At 52.4% G+C, this 10,530-nt stretch overlaps 1 protein-coding gene across 1 annotated transcript in view; it reads left to right on the forward strand.

The window, feature by feature from the left end:
* The window catches only part of CDA (cytidine deaminase), a 32,334-nt gene extending 23,925 nt beyond the window's left edge, over nt 1–8,409 (forward strand). Inside the window, exons 3-4 of the mRNA XM_075551547.1 lie at nt 1,674–1,731; nt 6,288–8,409. Coding sequence (XP_075407662.1) covers nt 1,674–1,731; nt 6,288–6,404 — 175 coding nt within the window. The 3' untranslated portion in view covers nt 6,405–8,409. The remainder of the gene's footprint in view (nt 1–1,673; nt 1,732–6,287) is intronic.
* Nucleotides 8,410–10,530: the final 2,121 nt, after the last annotated feature.

The raw sequence follows: 10,530 nt of genomic DNA on the forward strand, positions 1-10,530 counted from the left end.
CAGGCTCCAGGGCTGGAGACCCAGTTTCAAATTCAGCTCCACTGTTAGCTTACGATGTGGCCTCAGGCATGTTCCTTACACTCTCTGAGCCTGGAATTGCTTTTGTAAAAGAGAGAAAAGTAAAACATCCCCATTGGACCATTTTGAAAATTCAACGAAATTATTTCTATGCAGTTCCTAGCACAGAGTATGCAGAATCAAAATCATTTTTATCTTATTATTACTTCTGCAAGACATACAACTACCAAAGACCGAGTAGTCAGGAAGCTAGATTCTAAGTTCAAATCCTGGCGCTGTGACTTTTTAGCTCTGGGTAAGCCATTTCCCCCTTTGTGACCTATAAAAAACAAACTCACTGCCATCAAGCGGATGCTGACTCATAGCAACTCTATAGGACAGGGTAAAACTGCTACTGTGGGTTTTTGAGACTGTGACTCTTGATGGGCATGGAAAGCCTCCTCTGTCTCCTGCAGTGCAGCTGGTGGGTTTGAACTGCTAACTTTATAGGTTGCAGCCCAGTCCCCAACCACATTGATAATAAAGAATGCCTGAATCAAAACCCGTTGCTGCTGAGTCCATTTCTACTCCTGGCAAACCCACACGTGTTGAAGTAGGAGCCGATTCACCAGTCCTTTCTTCTGAGATGTCTCTGGTGGGCTCAAACCTTCGATCTTTCTGTTAGCTTTAACCATTTACACCACCCAGATAGCCCGTGGGGCTGGGCTGCAAAGCTCAAGGTTAATGATTCAACCCTCCCAGCTGCTCAGTGGGAGAAAGACCAGACTGTCTGCTCCTGTAAAGGTTGGGGCTCAAATTCTTCCTGTAGCTCTGTGGGAGAAAGACCGATGGATTTGCCTCTGTGAAGCAAACCAACCTACCGCCATCCAGTCCATTCCAGCTTCACGGTGGCACGTCATAGTTTCTGAAGCTACCAGTCTTTAAGGAAACAGGCAGCTCATGTTTCTCCCAAGAGCATCTGGTGGGTGAACTATCCACCTTGTGGTCAACAGCCCAGTGCTTACCTGACTGTGTGTTGTCTGAGTCTGAAGAAGAATGTATAGACTGGTATTGGACATGTGGGCTAATCTCAGACTTACAGACTTGATCTGGACTGGGCTGGGATGTTTTCTTAATATACAATTACTCTGTGATATAAAGCCCTCTCTCATACACTTGTGCATGTCTCTGGGTTTGTTTCTCTAGTCAACCCAGAGGAACACATTATCTGGGTTGTCCTCGCTGCTTTAAATTGAACTGGCCCTTGGAAGCCATTCTTAGGATCGAGTCCCTTTTTGGAAGGCATCCTAGGGAGACAAAGACAAGTGCGTTTCTGAGAGAACTTGTCTGCAGCCATCCGCTGCTGTGGAGACATTAGTCAGCGTGTTCTGTCTTATAAGAAAGCGGCACCCTGGTAGCAATCCTCTGACTCCCTCATAGTCACGCCTCACTGGGAGAACTCCCTTAGTTTGCTATGTTGCCCATTGGGCTGAGCAAGCTCTTGGAATCCAGAAAGAAACTCTCCTTCCCCAACATATCCCCCAAGTTTGATGACAGCTAAAGGTTTATCCAATCCAGTCTGGTCTGGGATAGGCCAGGGACTCGGGGCCTGAGCCTTAGCAGTTTTCCACGTGCCTTGGGAATGACTGACCTGAGTGTGATTCTCTGCTTCCCAGTGACTTGGAGGATGAGTTTATCTCGCCATGTGGAGCCTGCAGGCAAGTCATGAGAGAGGTAAGCAGCTTCTCTTTCTAGAAAGTAAACCGGATGAGTCTCTCCTTTCACAGGCCGTGGGAACCATGCCAGGCCTCCAGGGAGAAGACCTGCTTGCTCAGTGGGCAGGCCTCTAGTGGCCTTCTGCCTCAGTTCGCATGGGTCCCTGGTGAATGATGCTCCCATTCAACAAATGGTTACAGAGTGAGTGCCAGTGGGTATTGAGCTGGGTCTGGGAAAAGGACACGTAAGAGCTTGCAGTCTAGTACAAGAGACAGACACTAAGCAAGGGCAATAAGCAGAGTTGGAGAGGGCTGCAGAGAGAGGATAGCAGGAAAAGAGTGGAGCGTACTTCGGAGGAGCTATTGCTTTCGATCCCGGAGACTCGGCTGCCAGGGTGCCAACACCGTCTCATGGCACCCCCGTGTGTCTCAGCGTAGAGTTCTCAGTGGCTGGTGTTTTTACATCAATCGATTGTCAGACCTCTCTTCCACCTGGGCCAAATCTGGCCCGTTGCCTGTTTTTGTAAACAGAGGCTTCCTGGACCACAGCCACATGCATTCATTTGTTTGGTCCGTCGTTTGTGTCGTCCATCGCTGCTCCAGGAGACCTGGTGGAGTAGTGGTTATGCACTGGGCTGCCATCCTCAAGATCCACAGTCTGAAATCACCAGCCGCTTTGTGGGGCGGGGAAGATGGGACTTTCTGCTTTTAAGCGTGACAGTCTGAGAAACTCACAGGGGCAGTTCTACCCTGGGTTACGGGGTCGCGATGAGTCGGCATGGACTGGATAACAGTGAGTTTGGTTGGCCCTACTGGTCAAACTATTCCCATGGAGTTGGTCCTGACTCTCAGTGGGCCTACAGGCCAGGGTAGAACCTAGCCTTGCCAAGGCTATGGATGTTCACAGCAACACACTGCCCACTTTTCTCCGGTGCGGTAGCTGAGCTGGGGGTGCGCAGCCAAGGGTGCTTTAACCGTTGTGCCTCCAGGCCTCCTTGCTTTTCGAGGACAGAACTCACCAGGTAAATCAGAGGCCAGGCGACCCTCCCTTGGTGGTGGCGGTCGCCCGCCATCAAGTTGAGTCTGACTCTCATAGGACCCTGTGTGAGAGCAGAACTGCCCCATAGGGCTTCCTGGGTGCTAATCTGCGGTGAGTGTGAGTTTGCGTGTGGGTGTGGGTGTGAGTGTGGGTGTGAATGGACAGTTTTGGTGGGAAGGAGGTGGATGTCAATGGCTTGTGTGGATTCTCAAAGAAAGAGGGCTATTCCCTCCAGAATCCCCAAAGACAAAAGCCAGGAGCTAAAGGAACCCCACCTGCCCGTGGGCTCCGCCATGAGGACCTTGGTTCTTCTGTGAATCAAACCAGTCGCCTTGACCTCCACTGCCCTCCAGGCAACCTCAAGTCAGAGCCGGGGCCTCAAACTCGTTCCAGCAGGTCAGTCCTGACTGACAACATGAAGCCAACCGGAAGAGATCCCAATTTTGAAAACGTTCCTCTGTTCTGCTTATTGTTCCTTTTCACACAAATTTTGAATATTCAGGTTGAATGACTGGAACGAGAGAGTGGAGAGGGTGGAGAGAGACCTTCAGGAGGCAGATGCAGGAGGCTGGACGCATGTGTAAAGCAGAGTGATGGGGAGACCATCTTTGATCCAAATGCCACTGTGTCATCCCTGTGGGCATAAGATTCGATGGCGAGTCAACACACCTGCCATCCTAAGAGGGAGCCTCAGTTTCTAGCAGCGCTGAGACCTGTCATTTTCCTCATTCTGGTGACAGCTTCCATTCTCCCCAACTTTTAAAGCCCCAGGACTGTTCTTGTGTTGTTGCGTCCTCAGCCGTGATTGGACTAGGACCAACCTCCTGGAAGCTGCAGTGACCTTAGCCAAAGGTCACCCTTGGCAGAAGACTCAGTCTCGTGTGTGTGTGTGTGTGTGTGTGTGTGTGTGTGTGTGTGTGTGTGTTGGAAATACAGAGTGCCCTCAGAAAGAGAGAGAGAGCTGTTTGTAAACTATTTCCATGGGCCAGTTTAGGAGCAAGAACGAGAGGTTGTTTTGGAAGAGGATCCCTGATAGTGTAGTGGATTATAAACTGCCTGTTAACTACCAGTTCACAAGTTCAAACACAACAGCCTCTCCACAGGAGAAAAATGAGACTCTCGGCTCCCATAACGATTTAAGCCTTGGAAGTCCAAAGAGGCAGTTGTCCCTGTCCTGTGGGGTTGCGATGAGTCAGAATTGACTCGATGGCAGTGAGCTGGTTTTGAGTGTGGCACCGACACACTCTGCTGCTCCATCAGCACCCTGGGCAGGGTAGGGCTGCACTCCGTTGGGTTTTCAATAGCTCGTGTTACAGAGGGAGAACACCAAGCCTTTCTTCCGAGGCTCCTGTGGTGGGACTTAAACTTCCAGCCTTCAGATTAGCAGCCAAGTGCATTGTTTGCACCAGCCAAGGAGGCCGCTCTGTATGTGGCATCTCATTCCACCCCAGCCCAGGCCAAGCCAGGAAGCATGTGTGTTCTTATGATTCCTGTGGCTACATGAGACATGCTGGCACACCCGCCCAATCCAGACGGACTCCGAAGGCCACCCCCCGCCCCCCCACCCCGTCATTCCCTTTTTGTCTGGATCCGTGGTTCTCAACCTTCCTCATGCCGTGACCCTTTCATGCAGTTTCTCATGTGGTGGTGACCCCCAACCATAAAATTATTTTTGTTGCTACTTCATCACTGTCATTTTGCTACTGTGAAGAATCGTCATGTAAATATCTGATAAGCAGGATATATTTTCATTGTTACAAATTGAACATCATGAAAGCATTGTGATGGATCACAAAAGCAATATGTCATTATATATTGTAAAATATTTATTTCTAATGACACATAAATGAAATGTTGTCTGGAAGCATGATGTAGTATGGGTAACAGTTTTCACGCCGGGTACTCGTAGGTGGGCATATCTGCATGTGGGCAGACCCACCTGGAGACAGACAGAGGAGCGATGTCTCAGTTTCTAAGACCATGGGAAATATGTGTTTTCTGATGGTCTTAGGTGACCCCTGTGAAAGGGTCATTTGACCCCCAAGGGAGTTGGCAAACATTCTCATCTGCCCATGCTTCCTGCCGGGGCCGCCAGACCAGGCTTCACAGATAGTCATGGAGCAGGCCAGTGCTGGACACTGGACTCTACCAGATGAAACCTGCCTCGCTTTACAGAGACAGAAGTTACTCCCAGCAAGTTGGCTGGTCTGGGGTCACATGAGGGAGCCACATCAGGACACCTAGTCCCTGGCTCCCCAGGCCTCGACTTGGTCCAATAGCTCATTGCTGTTCTCTCCAAGTAGATTAGAGGCTGGCAAACAGGGAAGGTGACTCAAAGGGCTGACGGTGGGGTGGCTAAACTGGAACCAAAATGCAAATAAGAGATGTGGCAAGGGGGCCAGGGACCTGGCACTTCAACTTGGCCCCGCTCAATCTGTCCAACCCTCACATAGAGCCTGCCCAGCAGAAAACACTCCTTTGAAACATTAATTTTTTAAAGATCCGGATGACGGATTATGCCCAGTAATAACTGGGTGATGCAGACAGACAGGCGCTTGGGCGAACAGCAGGCTGCACATCTGGGCAGCCACTCGCAGTCAATGTGCTCGGTGAGAAAGGCGGCCGTGAATTGAGCCCCTACTATGTGCGGCCGTGCCCGCAGGTAGCAGATGCCCGGTGTCTAATTCTCACACCACCCGGCCAGGTCGAGCGCGGTCTGTTGACTGTAAATCCACGCTCTCACCATCATGCCGCCGCCGACTAAACTCACCACTGAGCCCAGCCCGGTGTGGCCCACTCTGCCCCTCTCTAGCACCGCTTCACAGGCCCCGCTGGGAAGCCTGCAGTCACCCAGCTGGCACGTGGAAGCTCCTGGTCGTGCAAGGAGACACACGTGGATGAAAATGTCTGCTTCTCTGGCTTCCCTCTGCTAAACCTCCGTTTCTTCCGCAGTCAGATGGGGCTGACGATAACAGCTCCTCCCTCCTCCGGGGATGCTCGAGTGGCACACCTGGGGTGTCCTGTCGCAGGAGGTACCCTGGTGGCCCGGCTCAGCTGCTACCCGGAAAGTCAGCAGCAGTTTGGACTCCCCAGCTGCCCGGCTGGCAGTCTGCTCCGGTCAAGACTCCAGCCTCGGACCCTATGAGACAGCTCCCCGCTGTCTGTGGGACCAGGACCGCCCCACGACACTCCACAGCGATCTCTCCGGCAGCAGGCTCTGAGCGGCCGCCAGGGGAGCTGTCATTCTCTGAGATTTGCGATAGGCTGCGGGCTGGCTCCAGGGGTTAGATAGAGCTCTTTGAAAGTCCCGGTGGGTCCTTTCCGTGTCACCTGTTGGGAAGGAGCCACGTGCAGGCTAACTGCTCAGCCGGCATTCTTTCCTAGACCCCGCCCACCGACAAACCCCACAGCCTGGGAGGATCAGCCACCCCGCTTTAAAGATGGGAAAACTGAGGCGATGAGAAGCCCTTTAGACAGCATGCCCGCCCCTCACCCCTGGACCTCTACTTACCTCAGTGACTCTGCCTCTCTTCTAGTTTGGTACCAACTGGGCCGTCTACATGACCAAGCCCGATGGCTCATACGTCGTCAGGACCGTGGAGGAGTTGCTGCCAGCATCCTTTGGGCCTGAGGACCTACAGAAGATCAAGTGACGTTTGGACAGCACCTGGGAGAGCTGGGAGTCCCACAGCACTTGAGGGGACAGCGACCTGACAGACGACGTGAAGATGTTCTCACACACCTGACGACACCCATCACCAAGGGCCCCAACCCTACAAGGCCTAGACAGGGAAGGCTTTGCCAATGTGAGGCTGGAGTCTCTAGAGCAGCGGTTCTCAACCTGTGGGTCGCGACCCCTTTGGGGGGTCGAACGTCCCTCTCACAGGGGTCGCCGACTCATCACTAGCAATATGACCGTGATGAGGCAGTAATGAAAATAATGTTATGGTTGGGGGTCAGCACCACATGAGGACCACTGCTGAGAAAGGCTGAGAACCCCTGCTCTAGAGGATCAAAACCAGTGTGTGTGTGTGTGTGTGTGTGTGTGTGTGTGTGTGTAGAGAAGTTTATTTCAAGGAAATGGCTCGTGCCATCATGGAGGCTGGCAAGTCCCAAATCTGTGGGGCAGGTGTCAAGCTGGCGGTTTTCTCATACCTCAGGCGTTGGCAGGGACCCATGAATCCAAAATGGGCAGGTCAGAGGGCAGGCAGGCTGCTGACGCCCATCCTCAGATCAGAGGATGACAAGACAGACAGATGCAGGGGGCGCGTGCGCGCGCGCGAGAGGGTTTTGCCGGAGCAATGCAATACCTAGTCAATGCAGCCCTCCGTCCAAAGAAACAGACTGGCTTTCAACCAGTGGGGTGTTCTTATCAGATCACCACCGGGAAGGTGATTACATGACCTTGTGGAAGAGCAACCCATCCTTATCGGCCTAACCACTGACAATCATGTCTCTATGGACTAACTAGAGGATCCGGCCCTGCCTGGGCCACAGCCCTTCCCTGCCCCTGCTCTGTCCCCCTTGGGCTCCGAGCACTCTGCCCCTTCCCGCCCTTCCTGTGGGCCTCTTTAAAATTCCAGCTGAGTCTGGACTGCTTCTCCGTTAGCCTTCCCGAGGTTCCATCCTGTTCCAAGGACTTTTCTAATTATAAACTTCCCAGAACATCCTGACTCAGAAGAGCGTATTTTGCTCTTGTCTCTGTCATTGCTTACAGCTCTTAGGAGAGACGAGGTGCTTCGTCTTTATACAAAGATTGGGACACCTTCCCCTGGGACCCAGAGAGGCTGTCTTGGAGCTGTGCGCCCCTTGCTGTGGAGAGTCAAATGCAGAGGACCCCTGTCACTGTGTTCTCCAGAGGACAGCCTCCTGGGCTGGACCTCACGGCCGGTCACTGTTTGTCCTCTCTGGTCTTGACTCACTCGCTGACCTGAACTTGGGGTGAGTCAGCGAGAGTCCAAAGGACACGGGACTGTTATTAAGGGCCCTCAAGTTGGTTCCTGCACAACAGAGCTGAACACTGCCCGGTCCTGTGTCCCCACCGCACAATTGCTGTACAGACATGGATTTGTATGGATGTGATACCAAATGTTTCTTTCTCTGAGGACCTACTGTGTGTTAAATATTTGTGTATGTGTGTGTTTATATTGCATTTTACAACTCTGTGAGGTGTCGATAGGTCAAGTGGTACCCCCTGCGCTCCCAAGTATATCTAAGTCTGTGTGTTGGAATCCTAAGGCCTGAACCTGGTCATAGAATACTGTGTGGGAATATGGGAAGGGTGTGTCCTAAGCCTAATGACTTCTGGGTTATAAAGAGCAGCTGAGACACAGAAGCAAGCCAAACCCTGGTGACAGAGGGCCTGGGGTGAGGGTGGGATGGTCACCAAGAATGCCCCAGGGAGGGGAAAAAAAAAAGAGGACCTGATGCAAGGGGCTTAAGTGGAGAGCAAATGCCTTGAGAATGATTGGGGCAGGGAATGTATGGATGTGCTTTATACAATTGATGTATGTATATGTATGGATGGTGATAAGAGTTATATGAGTCCCTAATAAAATGTAAAAAAAGAAAAGAGGAGAAAAAAATGATTAGGGCAAAGACTGTACAGATGTGCTTTATACAATTGATGTATGTATATGTATGAACTGTGATAAGAATTGTATGAGCCCCAATAAATTGTTAAAAAAAAAATGCCCTGGCCTAGCCACCACAGCTGACAGAGAAAGAAGAGGTCTTGTCCCCGGAGCCACATCCTGAATCCAGACTTCCAGCCTCCTGAGGAAATCAATGTCTGTCTGCTCATCAATGCCACCTCCTGGGGCACTCGCCCAGCGGCAGTACCAGGAACTCATCAGGTGGGGTCGCTCCTTCTCACAGAGGGAGGTGCCAGCCTGCAGAGAGGCCACTGGCTCTTGGCAAAGCTCAGACCAGAACTCTCACCGCTGTCTGCAGATGGGGTCCATTTAACAGCAATGCCGAGTGGCGGCATGTGGAGGTGACCTGTGGGCAGAGTAGAAATGCCCCCCGCCCCCGTGGTCTCCAGGCTGGGGCCTTCCTGAAGCCGACAGCCAGGTGTCTCTTGAGTGAATTCAAACCACCCATCTTTTAGTTTGCTGCTCTTAAGTCAAGCACTGGACCTTCTACACCACCCAGGGATCCCTTATGAAGCAATCATGGCTACTCCTTACCGCTGTCTCTTTGCCACCACCTGCTGACATACTGAGCCCAGTTAGTGCCCCTGATCTGAGCGGAAAGGCGAAACATTCATTGCTCCCACTTTACAGAGATGGAAACAGAAACTCCCTCCAGGAGGTCAAGTTACTCACCCAGAGTCACACACCGCTCCTAGGTGGCAGAACCGCAATATTAACCAGGTGTGTCGGCTCCTGGGTGTTTTCCCTTCCCCTTCTCACACAGCTGCGGGCTGGCTGCCTCTCTTACGGAATCCTCTGCTGTTGAGTTGATTCTGACTCAGCAACCCAGTACATCTGAGGGGGGCTGGCCCCGTGCATTCCCGAGACTGCAGATCAACCAGAAACACGCTGCTAGACATGCCTTTCTTCTGCGACGTCACTGGTGGATTCAAACTGATGACCTTTGGGTTAGCAGCTGAGCTCTTGAACCCCTGTGCCATCAAGACTCTGATCTGCTGACTCCCTTTTATGTAAGGAGCCCTAGTGGGTACACCGGCTAAGGGACGAACAGCTAAACCCAAAGGCTGGCAGAGGCACCGTGACAGCCCAGGCAATCCAACCGGACCGTCCTCCGCTGCCCCACGGGGTCACCATGAGTCAGAACCAACCACACTTTTTATGGGCCAAGCACTGTGGAGAGAAAGATACAAAAGATCAGGCAATGCCTTTGAACTCAGTTTGATGGAGAGCGAGAGGAGGAAACAGGTCTTATGCACAGAGAGCCACACTGGTCCAGGCAGGTGCGGAGCACGAGGCAGGCTCCATAGAGGGTATGCTGCTCTCTGCAGGATGGGGAGAGCCAGGGATGAGACTATCTCATTGGTATACAGGTTACAACTTCACACACAGCACGCCTGCCCTCCTCCTGCCCCAACACATCCAATTAGGAAGGTCAGGTCTGAATAAAGACAACCAGACAACCACCACCGCACCCTACCCCACCTGGAGCAAGAGCAGACAACTCTGATTGTCCTGGCCTTGAGGCCCGCTTGCAAGCTTGGGGTAAGAGTGGCTACATGCCCTCAGAGCAACGCCATCCACAGGGAACAAAACCCTACCTGGTCCTGCACCATCCCCATGACCATGGGATTTCCCTGAGGGATGCTCAGAAGCAGAGCACCAAGCCTTCCTAGTCCCTGTTAGTCTGCCAGCTCTGCTGGAACGTGCTGGGAAGCACGGCAGCACAGAGCGTGTGCTGACAGCCGGGTGGCGGCTGTGCTTGCTCAGGAACCAAATCTGGCTCCCCTGGGGGACCATCAGGGCTTTGTGGGATAAAAGCAGAGCCCAGCCTTCCTCTGAGACATGCAAGTGGAGGGTGGGACTTCAAAAGTGTGTGGAGAAATCCCTTTTCCTTCATTCCATTTTCCCCTCACACCTTTGGCGCACGCTCTTTATGTCGGGATCGGGGATAGATGAGCCAGGAAGTATGGTATGCCAGGAGGAACTGTGCTGACCTGCAAGTTGGGCTGCTAACCGAGAGGCCAGCAGTTCAAAGTCACCCGCTGTGCGAAGGAGGAAGGTGAAGAAGATTCATAGTCTCAGAAACCCACGGGGGCAGTTGTGCTTGGTCGGAAAGGGTTGTTAG

This window comes from Tenrec ecaudatus, chromosome 1 (genome assembly GCF_050624435.1).
Source record: "Tenrec ecaudatus isolate mTenEca1 chromosome 1, mTenEca1.hap1, whole genome shotgun sequence".
Taxonomy (NCBI): Eukaryota; Metazoa; Chordata; class Mammalia; order Afrosoricida; family Tenrecidae; genus Tenrec; species Tenrec ecaudatus.